The sequence below is a fragment of the Chelonoidis abingdonii genome, chromosome 3 (assembly GCF_003597395.2).
Source record: "Chelonoidis abingdonii isolate Lonesome George chromosome 3, CheloAbing_2.0, whole genome shotgun sequence".
Lineage (NCBI taxonomy): Eukaryota > Metazoa > Chordata > Testudines > Testudinidae > Chelonoidis > Chelonoidis abingdonii.
The window spans coordinates 156632876-156650125 of NC_133771.1; the positions used below are offsets into that span (position 1 = coordinate 156632876).

The following is a 17250-nucleotide window of genomic DNA, read 5'->3' on the forward strand; positions in this document are numbered from 1 at the left end:
ATATTTCTTATTTCTGAACCTCAGAAAATTTGGGCTCAGGTAGGCTGGACAAACAGATTTTAAAAAGACACTTCAGAATCTCTCAACTCAATCTCAGGCAGCTAATACTATTAATAAATAATAATTTAAGAAGTTAAAATAAAAGGTTTCCAAAAGAAGCCTTTTAGCTCTCACTAGTGCTGTCTATCTGCAAATTAAAAATTCAGAGCTGATTCTGTCAAATTCCCAGAGGCATCTTTTCAGGATTTGGTCAGAAGAAAGATTCAGCTACCAGAAATTCTGCTTCCTCAGATCCTCACCCATCCTGCTTTTCTACAGCTGTTAAGGTCGTTTGCCTGCTCAAGGCAAGATAGACTGCAGCAGACTTCCTTGTTAAAAGTCTGACAATGTAAGGGTAGAATCCTAGATGTGATGAGTACTTATAAATAACAAATACTGAATCTATCTAACAATTTCTAATCATAGGCTAAATCTTCTGAAGGATTATAAAGAGGGGAAAAATGCAAAAACATATGTAAATTGTTTTCTTTTAAAACGGCTGTAAAAAAAATTGGCTAATTATGTTTTTCAATGGAATTCCTTCATTATTGGGGACTCAATGCAGTTTCCTTGGGCCAGGTCTTCAAAGCTATAGTCAGGAGTTTAAAATTCAAATATTTCCAATAGCACACTGGTAATTATAATTATTCTAACTGCTAAATGCTCTAATTAAAACACAAGTGGTGTGAATTCAGAGCAAAAGACTAAGTGGACAGATTTCTTTTTTGTGAGGAGATGAGTTGCTCTTATCTCAGCAGTACTTGGCCCAGGTTAAACTGCTTGAAAGAGGATCTGGGTTTGGGTTATCATTAACAAACAGTATATTAATTTAAGGCACTCCCAAAGAGACTTAACATGAATGATAAAAATAGACACTTCCTCCTTTGGGATTTGTGAAAGATGCAAAATAAGAGTTCAGCCTTTCCTGCCATACTTTTTTTTTTTTTTTTGAAGAACAAAGAGAGAAAAGAAATATACACCCTGTTTGGAATTTATTCTGCAAGAGCTGCCTTTTCAGAGAAAAAAAGCAAAAAAGCAAAAGCCTGCCAGACACTTGCATGAATATTCACCAGTGCACAGTGGGCACAAGGGCCACTTTTCATGCCACATGTACTAATCCTTCAAACGTATGCCAGACAAGCTACTAGGGTAAACTTCTGTAGAGAAGCTGTGCTTTGCTGTGATGAATATGGGATGGCTGAAAGGAGAATGTCTAACTACAGAAGGCAGAGTTGCATACACCACAGGAATACATCAGTCATGGGCAAAGCTGCTGATGCTACTGGGGCTTCTCATATTAGAATAAAATGTTACATTAACTTTCGTTAGTAAATATTGTCCTGTGGGCTGAGAGAGAAATGCTGAGTGAATTGAAGATCCTTCCAGCTCATTCCCTGCAATATCAGAGGCATTAAACATTTGTTTCTCTTATATCAACATTCCCAGAAGCCCAAGGCTTCCCCTATTATTCACTTAACCAGGTAGTGTTTATTTAGATCAGTGGTCCCCAACCTTTTTGCGGCCAGTAGCACATTCATGTTTTCAGAAGAGTGTGGCGGGTGCCAACAATTTTTCAAGGCTTATTTTGTATTTCTACATTAAATAATATGAAAAACATCATATTTAATATTACATAATATATGAATCCATAAGATAAAAAGGTAATTTTACATGTAAAAGGTATTAATTAAATTATTCAGCAATTACTCTTTCACCTTACCATGTGAATTTGCTTTTTTTTATCTACTTACAAAAAATTAAAGAGTTTTTACAAAATAAATATCATACACAGTTTTCATCTTATTTATTTTAAAAAAGTAAAACATTGTTGAACTGCTGGTCCAAATATATTTATTATTCTTACTTTAACATAGATAGCCAGTTAAATTTAATTAAAAATATTCTTTGATTTGTTACTTGTATCTGGATTTCAGTAAACAAACAAACAAATATGAAAAAAAGTTAAACACAAGTTAATCATACACACTCAGCAGCATTTAATGGAAAATAGGTATCATTAATTCATGTGGTTTTTCTAATAAAGTCAGTGTGATTTTTGGCACTGCATTTCTTCAGCCAATTTTTCATAGGAGGGAGAGTAGGATGATATTCCCGTTCGTAAGCAATTGCCAAGATGGGCATCTGTAAGCTGAGATCTGTATTTTGATTTTATTATGTTCATTGTTGAAAACAGAACTTCGCACAGATAAGTGGAACCGAAATAAGATTTTACTTTGTATGATGCATTTTTTTAAGACAGGAAACTTTTTTTTGTCTACCAGATTCCAAAAGTTTTAATCTGTTGCGCAGGATTTTAGAACAATGTCATTTGGAGGTCCAAAATCTCCAATTCCACGTCTTCTCTTCTTACTTGAATGAGACTTGCAATTGATGTAGCCTTTTATAATAATTGGAGATATACCAATCTCCTAGAACTGGAAGGGACCTTGAAAAGTCATCAAGTCCAGCCCCCTGCCTTCACTAGCAGGATGAAGTACTGATTTTTGTCCCAGATCCCTAAGTGGCCTCCTCAAGGACTGAACTCATAATGCTGGGTTTAGCAGGCCAATGCACAAACCACTGAGCTATCCCTCCCCCAAGTTACCTCTATTTGGCAAGTAAAAGGATTCACAAGAAAGGCAACTACAGGCTCAATGATGGTGAACTGTTCAAATCTCTTTTCAAATTGTTCCAGAAGTGTTTGACTGTGGATAACAAATGGTGATGGGTTAAAATCACTGTCACATACCATTTTCTTCATACTTGGGAAACGTACAAGAGATTTAGCCTTCATATGCGACATCCACAAGATCAGTTTTGCTTTGAATGATTTTACAGAACCTATCATTTGAGCCACTCATTTGTCTTTTCCCTGGAGCTCAAGATTTAAAATGTTCAGTTTGTCAGTGATGTCGGCAAGAAAAGCCAAGTCCATTAACCAGGTGGAGTCTTCTAGTTGCTTGAAGTTCTGATTTGTGGACTTCAGAAATTCTTTGATCTCTTCAATTAGGCTTAAAAAAACATGCAAGAACTTTACCTTTGCTCAGCCACTGTACTTCTGTGTGCAAGATAAGATCAGATTATTTTATCATCAACATCTTCCAACAGGGCCTTAAAAAGTCGGTGTTGCAAAGGTTTTGCTCGAATAGAGTTAATTATTTTAATAATGACATTCATGACCTGTTGAAAAGAAAGAACTTTGACGCACAAAGTTGGTGAATAATGCAATGATAAGACATTAAGTTTGAAAAGGATTCATTCTTCTTATAGAGTGCAATGAATCCATTGGCGCTGCTCATTATTGCTGGTGCACCATCAGTGGTGATCGCAGACAGCTTGTGTAGTGACATACTAATTGATGTTGCATATGATTTGAATAAATTATAGATGTCCTCACTCTTTGTTTGCCCTTTCATAGGCAATACTTTTAGTAACTCTTCTTTTATGGTAAAGTCACTAAATACCATCCTCACCATAACTGCCAACTGCGCTGTATCTGATATATCTGTCGGCTCATTGAACTGCAGTGAAAACCAATCACATATTTCCAAGTCATCCTTTAACTGAGTTTGCATGTCGCTTGAAATTGCATGTATCCTCCTCGTAACTGTGTTGTCTGATAACTGCCGACAAAATCTCACCCTTGTTAGGAAATCCTTGAAACAGGCAATCAGCACCAGTTAAAAATGCTTCCTTCAACAATTCACCATCTTGAAAGGGTTTTTTCTTCTTTGCGAGCAGATGAGCCGTTTTAAAGGAAGCAATAGTAGCACCTTTAGACTTTACCACTTGTCTAGTGAAAACAGATTGCTGGGCACATAGGTTTGATTTGAGTTGATTAATTTTTTTCTTTCTCAACTCAGATTTAAGTGGATGGCTAATGTCAAAAGAGCCGTGATTAGTTTGGAAACGACATTCGACATTATGTTTTTTCAGCACTGCAACAGCACCCCCGCACAATAAGCAAACACTTTTCCCTTTATTTTCAATAAAACAATAGGATTCTTCCCACTCTGCATTGAAATAATACATATACTGTCTTTTATTTGAATCACTCATTTTAGAGCAAGATGTTAAAAAAACGATAAATTGCAAAACACAAGAAAACAGCAGTATCAGTGCAGCGGAAGAATACTCACATACAGGGCCGACTCCAGGCACCAGTGGAGGAAGCACGTGCCTGGGGCAGCATGCTGTCCATTCTTGGGACAGCAGAGTCAGAGCTGGTTTTTCTTTTTTTTTGGCAGCAGTTCTGGGCAGCGCAGAGAGAAGCCGGAGAGAAGCCGCGAGGACAGAGAACACCGGTGCCCGCAGCCTGCAGCCCTGGAGTTCTCTGTCCCCGGCAGGTGTGGGGTTGCGGCTTCTCTCCGGCTTAAGCCGCGGCCCTGCGCCTGCTAGGGACCAAGAACACCGGCACCTGCAGCCTGCAGTCCTCTGTCCCTGGCAAATGCAAGGCCGCAGCTTCTCTCCCCTGCTGGGCACTAGGCAGGCCCCACGCCGGCTGGGAACAGAGAACACCACACCTGCAGCCTGGTCAAAGCCTTGCCTAGAATCCAAGTGTCCCCTTTCCTAGTCTTGGGCATAGAGTAAACATGTTGCCTATCACAATCAGTATCCCTAATATTCTCATACAGGTATATGCAACATTCACTACTGGGTGTCCTAGGGCTTGGCTACACTTGCGAGTTACAGCACAATAAAGGGCGCACTAGCTCACTACCCATCCACACTGGCAAGTCACGTAGAGCATTCTGACTCCGCAGCTGCAGCGCTGCTGGTACTCCACCTCGGTGAGTTGAATAATGTTTGCTGCGCCCCTGCTGGAGCGCCGCAATGCCAGTGTGAATGGGGTGTTGCATTACTGTGCTCTCATCAGCCTCCGGAAACGTCCCATAATCCCCTTAAGTCAAGTGGCCACTCTTGTCTTTGTTTTGAATCGCAGCATGAATACGGATAGACCCTTTGAAAGCTCCATTTCTGACAGCCAGCTGCTTATCTGCCCCAAGAGAAAGCAACCATTAGTGTGGAATGCTGTGAGTGAGAGAGGGGGCGGGATGGGGAGGAGTCTGCTGCTGTCTGATCTTACAAGACGGCATGCCGACATGCTCTCAGCCCCCCAAAAACCCACTCTCTCTCCCTCTACTTACACACTCCCCCCCCCCCACATTTGAAAAGCGAATTGCAGTCACTTGCATGCTGGGATAGCTGCCCATAACGCACCGCTCCCAATGCCGCTGCAAGAGCGCAAATGTGGCCATGCTAGTGCGCTTGAAGCTGTCATTGTGGACAGACTGGAGCGCTTTCCCTACTGAGCTCTACGAAGGCTGGTTTAACTCAAAGCGCTCTACATCTGCAAGTGTAGACATGCCCTCAGCAAATGGCACTGGGCTGCTATACCTTGTCCTCTAGCTCAAGAAATATATATTGTAAATATAGTTATGCTGGAAGGTGTTAATGGCTGCCACCAAACAGGTTTTTGATCTACAGACAATCACAAACCTGGTTAAAGCTGATAAGATATGCTAAGCACCCTTCTGTCAGAATCCTTAACAAGAGCAATTGAGCCCATTTATGTAGTGACATAGCTGGAAACAGCAGAAGCTGACACTCAAGGCAATGGATCCTATGTTATGGTCTGATCAGAAACTAAGCCTACTAAAGGGTTTCCTGATTTCAATTGTAGAGGCTAGGGGATTATTTGGCAAGATGTGTGTGAGAGAAGTAAAAGGACAGGAGAAAAAATACCAGCACACAGTGAAAGAAGCAGTTGTGAGCCTTGAGAGGGAGCAGAGACAAAAATCTCCTTGGGCATGGAACTTGCTGGAAAGGCAGGTTTCGGAATTTCTGAGAAGGGAGGCTGCATGCTCTTTGTTTCTACTGTGTTCAGGAAAACAAGATTTGGGTACACTCTTAGTAAATAAACAGGATTCCACCAAAGAAATAACTGACTTGTATTATCAATTTCTCCCCCTAACGGAACAAACGTGCAAGGCCGCAAATATTGGCTACCATTCAGGCCAGAAGAGGCAACAATACTCTTTTTCAAAACAGCTAAAAGTGTCATATGCTACCCCTGTGATTATTTGTACTGCATTTATGTCAATATTTTACATTGCTGCTGCTCAGATTAAAAAACTGGGCATGTTTAGTCTTGAGAGGAGATGACTGGTGGGAGACCAGATAACAGTCTTCATATATGTTAAGTGCTGTTATAAAGGGAACGGTGATTAATTGCTCTCTGTGTCCACCAAGGGTAGGATAAGTAATGGGCTTAATCTGCAACAAGTGAGATTTAGGTTAGATATTAGAAAAAGTTTTCCTACTATAAAGATAGTTAAGCCCTGGACTAGATTTCCAAGGGAGGTTTTTAGGAACTGGCTAGACAAAACTGTCAGCGATGTTCTAGATATACTTGGTTCTACCTCAGTGCAGGGGGCTGGATTAGGTAACCTCTCAAGATCCTGAGCAGCCCCATAATTCTATGGGTCTATACTGTTAATGTGTCAGCTTTCTGGGGAAGGATTTTTGTTCCCTGTTCTAAGTATAGTAAATAACTGTGTACTCACAGGGAGCAGAGAAAATACTTAATAATTATGCACCTTACAAGAACATATCCCCTTCTTGAATACATGAAAGGCAGTTCATGACACACAGATACCAGACTATAATATGTCCATACAGTATGTGCAGTTTGCTACAAAATCAGCTGTGGGTCAGAAAATATTCAAGCACAAGGTAACAACACTCTTAAAGAAGATTTAATGGGCAAGTTTTAATAAACAGAATATTTTTATGGAAAGACACTTAAATTACCTACAGTTTCTGTAATCTCCCTTTCTGTTAATGCATTTATTTGTGTTTGAATAGGTTTTCCTGCAGCCAGCCAGGTCCCTTTGCTGGATCCTGCAGAGGAGCCATAATCCTGCACACTTGTTTTGTGCTTATATCATCATGTATTTGGAGTTATGACTTCACTGCAGGATCAGGAAAGCGTCGAAGATTAGTAGTAAGGGAAGAAAGTGATAATTAGCAAAAATTGCATGGGATAATTGGAAATATAATAGGTGTTTGGAATGATGAAATACAGAGAAAACATTAACAAATTAATACAAAACCTTTAATGTTAGAAGGTACTTTGAAGATGAAAAGCACCATATATGTGCCTATTACTATTATTAAAGAGGGACAAGTAGTTAATACATGTTTACAGAGGTATAAAATAAGCCTATTTATTTTAACATGAGAAAGAAATAAAGATGCAGGCAAATACCATATACACTATTACAAATTATGTATTTGTGAGTTGCCTCTTCTTCTCCTTTGGGAAACCTGTAGAAAAAAAATCTATAGGGTTATCAGTCAAATATGGAACTATAATATCATTAAAACCTCCAATTCAAGGATTGCTAGAAGAGAGTTACAGCTACTCAGCTGATTTTTGATACTGCAGCACTTTCATTACTAAAAACAATTTCAGCAGCTAAATAGGAAGGCACTTGTATTGTGTTTGCCATGTTAAATATACAATTTACTACATTTCTGCTCCTCATGGGATAACTTTTTTTTTTTGTTATTGATAAGGACCAATCAGAGGGGAAAATGTAAAAGATATTTTCAGTCCAAGTAGAAAACAGTGTATCAGAAACTGGCTAAAGGGATGTTTTATGTTCTGCATCAGCTATCTGCTTCAAGTATATTATTATCTGCCACATGTGTGAGCCTTAACTTTTTATTAGATAAACTTCACAAATGATAATTTTGTATTTCCTATCCAAAATCTAAAAGATACAAATAAACTCATTTTCTTCTTTAAAAAAAAATTCAAAATGTTTACAGGTCTTTTGTTGCAATGGCTGATTACTATGAAAATATTTCTAAGCTTGTAATATTCATTAGAATTTCTTGCAAAATATTTTTATCTGGGAGTCAAGAGCTTCTCGGTTTATAAACAATCATTTGAAGGAGACAAATAAATTAAATCTGCAATAAATCACAAGTACAAAACAGGTTCCTAAAGGTTTAACCTTCTGCATTTCCAATGCATATGAGTTTCATCAGCCCTTCTGTTTTCAAAGAAACACAATTTAGTTGCTATGGTAATACTTTCTAACCCTGAAATAGGACTTTAATGGAGTTCCTTCCAGTTTCTGTAAACTACAAGCACCTACTACTCTTTTTAAAGAATCGCTGTTCTTGATCTCTTAGGAGTTACCATATAATCTGAACATAGTCATGATTATGAAACTCAAAACATTTTTTCATTCCTAATCAACAATTTAGGGCTCAGCCCATTGGTCTAATAACAAACTCAGCTTTTCAAGGAAGGAGCAATTCACTCTATATTGACTCTCTACTTTGGAAGGATCCTCCTCTCCTAGCTGGAAAAATGGGATCACTCAAAGTGCCTTGAGGGAGGTAGTTAAAGAAAAATAGATAAAGATTGTGGAGAATCCTCCATCTTGCTAAAAAAAAATGCAGGTTTAAATGAAGGGGAAACATAACTGACTGAATTTTTGTACTAAATTCAGCTTAACTCAATTCTGGTTCCTCATTCTGGGACTCCTGATAATAGCAGCACCTTTGACCTTTGAGGATTCACACTATGGGAAGCTACTAGATAGCAATAGCAGCTAAACAATATGAAAACGGACAGCAATAGTGTAATGCTGATGTAGTAGAATGGTGACAAAGAAGGACCTCTACAGTCTATGTTTATAGTCATACTATTCAGGGACAAGACACCTTCGCTAGTGACCGAGGCAGTGTTTTGCTTCTTCAGCATTTGAGACTGAACATTTATCTGTGGTTGCCTTGCACTACTTTGGGAGAGAGTAATTTTTTTTCACACTTGTTTTAAAAAGTCTGATGTTAGGTTAAATGCTGGACATGCATCAAGAGGTTAAGAGGTTTATGAACTATGAAATAAATGCTGCTGTCCAAGGTGACTGAATGGACATTTCATTGGAGGCTGCTGTAAGAGCTGGTGAATTTTCCTGCAATAGCAAATGCAATTTCATAAGCTAAACCCATATGTATCTGGTTTTAGTTTGGTCTATGAGGAGGCAGTGTGGTTTCTTTTGTCTTTTAAAGGGGGTGGGGAGATTGGAGGGGATATAAGTGGTGTAGCACTACCTCTTTAACTCTACAGTACTCGAGGATTCACCTCTCTCAGAGGAATCCTTGGATGCCCCTTTAGAGTAGCTTTCCATCTGGTTTATTCTGTTGCAGCACCAAAAAGGTGGCAGAGTCTGAGTTGAGAAACTGACCCCATGTTTTCACAGTGCTCTCTCATTACAACTGACTATTAATTTTGTAATATGGAATAATATAGTTTATATTTTAATTTACACTATTACACAAACCAATTATATAACCATCACTTTCTGGTCCCAAAAGCTACCATTCCTCTAAAACTGTTTAATAATGAGAATTATTAAAATCGGTTCTGCTGGAAGACAATAGAAGGTGGCACAGAGCTTAATTTAGTCAATTTCTTGCACTAAACTGAAAATACTGAAAATGATGTAATGATTAGACAATTGAAAGATGATAGGCAAAGGAACGATAAACTGAGAAATTATATAAATTAGTGATTAGTCTCCATATATTTTATATTGTCAGGCTTCTGCAGATTTTTTATTCTTAAATTTTAATGTTTTTAAATTGGTATGAAAATGAGGTAATTACTTCTCAATCACCAACTTTTAAGATATTCTGAGTACCGTATTTTTCCTTTTTCTATGTAAGCTGTGATAGTTGGTTGAGGATATAAAAGCCCAAACTGAAGAGTGTGAATTGTTCCCTGCACAATGGCACTGACTTTAATATCATTGCTCATTGAATTGTTCCCTGCACAATGGCACTGACTTTAATATCATTGCTCATTGAATGTTCACCAGCAGCATCTCTGGACTCAAATTCAGTGTAATTTCTATAGCAGTATTATTGTAATTGCTAATGTTATGGTTAAGAATCTGTCATGGTGTCTAACCCCTACACAGATAACTTCAGTTTTATAACTGCCATAATACTTTGTTACAAGTTGAAACTATAAAACACAAATTTATCAGGAGGACAATAAATATTTCTTGAAATTCATAAGGTGCAGGAGTACTAAACTAAGTGGTTCACCAATTCTGTACTCATCCAAAAATACCTCACTTCTAAAAAAAATGCATATGTACAGACAGTTAGTGTATAATGTGAATAAGAGGAGGATAGGACCCAAGAGAAAATCCTTAAGTCTCAGACCTTTTCCTTGTGCCTGTACTGATACTCTCCTTCAGGTTTGATCAATGTCTCAAATTTTGTTTTAATTAAAAAAGACAGAAAAAAAGAATCCATTTTCACAAGGCATTTGAATCTCACTGGCTAATCCCATCTTAATAGGAAGAGGGCACAGATCTAGTTTCCGGCAATACATGTCTGCCTTTGTAGATCAGCTATTGCTAACTTCTGAGGGTGCCAGATTTCCAGCTTCATCTGCAAGCACTTAAAATTCAGAAACCTCTCTTCTTTTTCATCATGTCACATAAGATACAACTGCAGTTCCTGACAACATACAAGAACATTACCTGATTTTCATAGGGCTTGTCTATATATTGAATTATTCCAAATAGCTATTCTGGGATAGCTCCATGTGCATACACTCTTATTCCAGAATAAGAGACCCTTGTTCTAGTTCAGCATAATCCACTTTGAAAAGTGGAATAAGAAACAGGAACAAGGTACTTTAATTCCAAAATAATGGAGTTATTCAGGAATAACTATTGAACTTTAAATTCCCACCCTATTTTAATCCAAATTAACTTTCACATGTAGACAATCCCTTAGTGTGAAAACAATCAGTTCAATGCAATAAGTCTACTCTGTAGGTAATAGCAAGCCTCCCAGCCCGGGTATGCAGAGTCATGCTAGTGGAGCTTGAACTAGCGTGCTAAAAATAGAAGTATGGACATAGTGGTTTGAACTGGAGCTCAGGTTCTCTAGCCCAGGGCATCAGAACCCATCTTACCTCTGCAGTGAAGACATACCCTAAGAGTGGACATATCTTAAGATGACTCTCTCCTTTCTTCAGTTGTTGCTCTCATTTTTATCTAATAACGTGTATTACAGAGCATCTAGCTGCTCCATAGTCAAGGGTGAAACTAATTTTCTGTTTTAATACAGTAGACTTTTTTTTTTAAAACTTTTTAAAAATCTTATTTTTCTATTTTGGTGCTATCTATACAGATGTACAAGGCAGTCATTTGACATCATGTTAAGTTTTACTTTTGTTCTGATATTGTATTACTGTATTTTCACATAAAATTTGATAGATGTTGAGAAATTAAACATACTATGTTATATTGGAACAAAAATAAAAAAACAAATGGATAAATACTAAAATATTTCCAATGATATAATTACTGACCAGGAAATTCTGCACGTTTCAGAGTCGATTTACAAGAAAGCAATTTTATCTGTAAGGTTGCTGAAGCATCATTGTTACCGGTTCTTTAGAGAAGAATCCCCTTACCGTATTGATCCAATCATGAATGGCTGTGCGAGCTGTACCACAATAGCACCACTGCCTAGCTGATGACACGTGTACCCGGAATCCCAGTCATAATTCTTTGTATCTCCATTCAATAAGGCATTGCGACTTCGACTTACACCCTCAATCACACTGGCACAGTCTGCAATTGTTGCAACATTTTCAGTGGGAACTATGAATTAAAACACAAAGAGAGCAAATGTGATCAAATGGACAGCAAATGAGATCTCCAGTTCTAACAATTTTTATTTCTGGTGAAGAATAAAAAATAAGCATAAAATTATTGCTAACACACACAATCTAACATGTTCTGTGAGCCACCATAATCCTGCATCCCTTCATAAGCACCTTCACTTATTATACTATGCATCTGTTTCATGGCATAAATTAAAAACAACTGCGCTCTCTGAACCAAAGCAGTACAATTTTTACAGCACTGATTCCAGCGTAGTTGTGTGACAAAATAAGTATCGATAACTAACATTCAGCGATAACTAACATTTGGGATATCACAGTTGGGACAGTAACATTCTGCTTCCTTTCCTGCTGGTGTGAAAGGACCTGTTGATAGTCTCCCCTAGACAAGCATTCCCCGGCTCAGGCAAAGTGAATGGAATCCCAATAACAGGAGCAGAGACAGGTAGGAGTAAAAATCAAATCCTGCACAGAAGTAGTTACGTCTCTTGGCAAGGAGAGGAAAACAGAGACCATATAGACCTTAACTTAAAAGGAATGGAGGAAAAGAGATAAGATGCTATTTTCCCTCCTGGGGGTAGCATTGCAGTATTATGAGATTTTTGTTTTCCTATTTACATGGATTTTTATTCAAAACTCATTTTGGATCATGTGTCCATTTATATGTGACTGCAAAAATTTCACTGCACCACTGCTGTCACAAAGTAAAAGAGTTTACCAGAGAATATGGGGCCTGGGTAATACAATAATTATAAATATTAATAAAATACCTCTCTCTTATGTAGCAGAACTGCAATTATTTGAATGTCACAGGAACCATGAATAAGTTCAGAAAATTGAGGGAACCTTCAATGTAATGAATGGATGACTGATATGACAATAGAGAGTTTCAAATAATCAAGGTTAGCCTGCAATTCTGTAACAAACTAAAAGCTAGAATTAAAATATTTTCTGTAATGTTTTTAGAGGTTTAGGAAGCTTACAAACTCATTTGTGCCAGAATAAAACAATGTTTGAATATTAAGTGCATTTTCCTCTGATTCAGGAAAGACATCTTATTAGAGATTGTTCCTTTGCATGGACTGGTTCTTTTCCTACTCATTCTGTTCTGTTTGGGACTGCATACTCAGTGGACTCCAATCTGTTTCATCCTTCTGAAACAGCTTCCCCATCTTTCCAAAGCAAACACAGATCATTACAGTAACAGTTTATTTATGGGTAGAGGCCATTTAAGCAATTTCTCCAAAGATCAAAACAATAATAATGTGAAGGCTTTTAACTCCCCTCAGAGCATGTTGAAAGGATGGGGTGGGCTTGTGTGTGCACGGAGTGCTTTTTTCTATACTGTGTTTTACGAAGTGTTTTCACAAAAAGTTCTTATTTCTTGAATTCCCCAGTATTTACCTTAAGCAACATTTAAATAGGTATAGTGCTTTCTTAACTAGTTCCTTTCTATAATTCATTTGGCCTAAAAGCTGCTGTCAAGTTTTCAAACTTCATCTTGACAGTAAAGAGACAAATACACACACTTTTACATTTATAAAGATGGCAGAAAATCCCTTCATTAGAGATATACTATTCAAGTCCAGCGCCCTCTCAACAGTGGACACGAGTCTTAAGATATTCCTTCTTTCTTCAGCTAAACCTTTCAGATTTGTATCTAACACAACTGCAAATGCAAAAAAACTATGGTAAAGGAATGCCTGGATTGCAAAATGAAGCTCTCAAATTTGGAAATGTAAAAATTAAAGTTGCTTGTTGAACCATAACCTTGACCACTTGCATGTATGTATTATGATACACACAGTTTAATTATATGATAATATATTATTTTTGACAGGGCCACTGTCTCCTTTGGTATGCAGATGAGATATTACTCAGTGAATAAAGCAGCTGTTCAGCGACAGATAGATAGACAGATAGATTGATAGAGCCTCAGTATATAAGAGATGATGTCTTGCCTTATTTACTGCATGCTATATGGTCCTTTTCCTGTTCTGCTACACACAATCTAACATGTTCTGTGAGCCACCATAATCCTGCATCCCTTCATAAGCACCTTCACTTATTATACAGCATGAAGCATGCCTCTTTCCATATTCATCTTCATATATTAGTCCTGTCTTCACTGTAGCATTAGCTCAACTTATCAACACTTGAATTAACTCCTCTTGAGTTAATCTAGCTCATCTGAGAGTGGTCACACTACAAAACAGCACTCAAGCTGCACAGAGTATTTAGATTAGCAGAACAGAGCAATTGGCAGCAGCTCTCAGCTTTAACCCATACCTCCTGAGGGGCCAGCTAGCTCAAATTTAAAGCACCACTTAACTCAAGCTAGATATTTTTGTATGTGAAGAGAGGTCAGCTTAGGGGGAAACACAGTAAAGACAAACCTATTGTATGGAAAGATGCTGGGCTTCTTCACATCCCTGCCTCATTCCACAAGTACCCTCACAAATTGTATTCCACATGTACATACACATTTAAAATAAAATATCTCCACCTAACACTTTTACATATACCTGTGCAGAAACAATAGCTGTTCAGCGATCATGTACTGCCTGAAAATTTCTAATCTGTTTACATACATGTGTATGTGCAGTGCCAATAACATATAATCGAAAGGATGTGCATATACACAAAATACACTTTAACTCTTACAATTAAAGCAAAGCAAAACTGACTTTTCTCAGACCTCCAAAAGGCACATCCGTGACCTATTGTCCCATTCAAGTGCCTTTTTTTAAAAAAAAACAAAACAAAAAACCCAGCTCATGCTGAAGTACTATACTTATTTAAAAAGGTGGAGGGGTGAAATGTTTCATAATGGCAAAAGTGTACAGTACTTCTTCATTCTTGAAAACAGTTGAATCATTTTTGCTCAAGTCTTCAAAACAAAAATTCAACCCAACCTATCCCTATTCCTCACACTAAAACTAAGAACAAATGTGCAAAATTTCAGCCCAAAGAGTAAAAATTTAACCAAGTTATGAGCAAATGAAAAAGATCCTTCAGCACACTCCTTTCACTAAACTATCAGTTCCAAATATTAGTTGTGGGTGTTTTGTATAGGGCGTACTGGAAGGTTGGTGTCCCTAAGGAGATAGAGTTAAGATTGTGGCTTGTGATCTGTAGCATATTTTAGCTGTAGTGGTACTAAGATGTGAGCTTGGGGTAGAGCAGTAGAGGTTGACTATCTTTTCATTTTCTTGCTTTGTGGTTTTTGTGATGTAAGTAGCAACTGTTTAACAATAAACAGGACCTGGAGAGCCCAAAGTGGCAAGTGTGGATTGTGGTTGGGGGTATGAGGAAGGGCAACCCCCAGTGTTGCTAAATGCAAGCATTTAAACACCATGAAACAGATCCCCTAAAACTCATGAGATTGGATTAAACTGCTAGATGCATATGTATTTTTTTTAAATCACACTGTTTCTTTCTTTCCTCTTTTTGAGTCTATGGCTATGTCTTCACTGCAGTGTTAACACTGATAGTCAGCACCTGGTCCTAAGTACCCACGCTACAAAGTCACAACTGAGTTACTGTGTCTTCACTGGTGCTGTGTACACGTATGTATATTGATAAGATATTTGGGAGGCATATCCCATAGCACTTTGCGCTGCTGCAAGCTCAGCTTCTCTATGATACTTTCCCAATGAATCGTGGGAGACATGTCTGTTTTTCTGGGCACGTGAGGGGAATTAACGGAAGGCAGTAGATGACTATCAGCACTCAACTGATTTAGCCTGCATCCGCTCTGCAAGGTGGGCATGTTACCAGTCTGAGTGAAAGCCTCACTTGCGCTATAACTTATAGCCTCTGATGAGCCACCAAGCCCAGACTGAAAACATCACCAAACTTGGCTGAGAGGGTTTGGTGTGTGGATAGGAGGGAGGGGTCAGTGCAAAACCAAAGTAAAAACTCTGCACAAAAGTCATATCCTATAGCGAGAAGTACCCACCCGCAATGGGTGTGGGATCATTTCAGGCTCAAAAGCCAAGTTTAAACGCATTAATGCAATCCTCCCTGTTGGCTACTGGAAGGGGGATTGAATTTACTGTCTTCTAATTCTGTCCTTCTACATCCCCTGCCCCTATAACTGTCTCCCTTTCATCTGGTCGTCCCTGCCCACCCCTTTCTGTCTTTCTCCCTAGTTTATCTAGTCTTCTATCCCACTCATATGCCCTCACCATGACCTCCCATAATCTCATCTTCCACATTTCCCTTCCGCCTTCTAATATTCATTTACTCGTCAGAAGGGCAAGTTAGTTTCACTCCTTGTCCTAGGGATGGGGGAGTCCATGACTACCACTCTCAAGAGGAGGAGACAGATGGTGGTGGTCGGGACTCCCTCCTAAGAAGGATGGAGTCATACATCTGCCATCCAGACTGGGAGACTCAAGAAGTGTGCTGCTTGCCTGGAGCTAGAATTCAGGAGGCGACAGAGTGTCTGCCGAGACTGATCAAGCCCTCAGACCCATACCCCTTCCTACTTCTCCACATGGGCACCAGTGATACTGCCAAGAATAACCTGGAGTGGGTCACTGCAGACTATGTGGCTCTGGGAAGAAGGATAAAGGAGTTTGAGGGGCAAGTTGTGTTCTCGTCCATCCTCCCTGTTGAAGGAAAAGGCCCAGGTAGAGACCATTGAATTGTGGAGGTAAATGCATGGTTATGCAGGTGGTGTTGGACAGAGGGCTTTGGATTCTTTGACCAAGGGATGTTGTGCCAGGAAGAAGGAGTGCTAGGAAGAGATGGGGTCCACCTAATGAAGAGAGGGAAGAGCCTCTTCAAAGACAGGCTTGCTAACCTGGCAAGGAGGGCTTTAAACTGGGTTCACCAGGGGACAGTGACCTAAGCCCAAAGGTAAGTGGGGAAGTGGAAGGAAACACAAGGAGGAGGATGCAACAGGGGCGGCCTCCTGATTTATACTGAGAAACTAGGGCAATTGACTAGTTATCTTAGGTACCTGAACGCAAGAAGCCTGGGAAACAAGCAGGAAGAACTGGAAGTCCTGGCACAGTCAAGGAACTGTGATAGGAATAACAGAGACTTGGTGGGGTAACTCACATGACTGGAGCACTGTCATGGATGGGTATGAACTGTTCAGGAAGGACAGGTGGGAGAGAAAAGGTGGAGGAGTTAAACTGTATGTAAGAGAGCAGAATGATTGCTCAAAGCTCCAGTATGAAACTGGAGAAAAGCCTGTTGAAAGTCTTTGGATTAAGTTTAGAGGTGAGAGCAACAAGGGTGATGTTGTGGTGGGCATCTGCTATAGACCACCAGATCAGGAGGATGAGGTAGACGAGGCTTTCTTTGGACAACAGAAGTTTTCAGATCACAGGCTCTGGTTCTCATGGGGGACTTCAATCACCCTGACATCTACTGGGAGAGCAATACAGCAGTGCACACACAATCCAGGAAGCTTTTGGAGAGTGTTGGGGACAACTTCCTGGTGCAGCTGCTGGAGAAACCAAGTA

General features: G+C 39.0%; 1 protein-coding gene across 4 annotated transcripts in view; it reads right to left on the reverse strand.

The window, feature by feature from the left end:
- The window catches only part of BTBD9 (BTB domain containing 9), a 304822-nt gene that overhangs the window by 76543 nt on the left and 211029 nt on the right, over positions 1-17250 (reverse strand). For 3 of the 4 annotated variants that reach the window (XM_075064264.1, XM_075064265.1, XM_075064266.1), the window contains exon 8: positions 11558-11747. In XM_075064264.1, coding sequence (XP_074920365.1) covers positions 11558-11747 — 190 coding nt within the window. Of the gene's footprint in view, positions 1-7140; positions 7369-11557; positions 11748-17250 lie in introns of those variants that run through there. The other variant, XM_075064267.1, reaches the window with a different exon arrangement.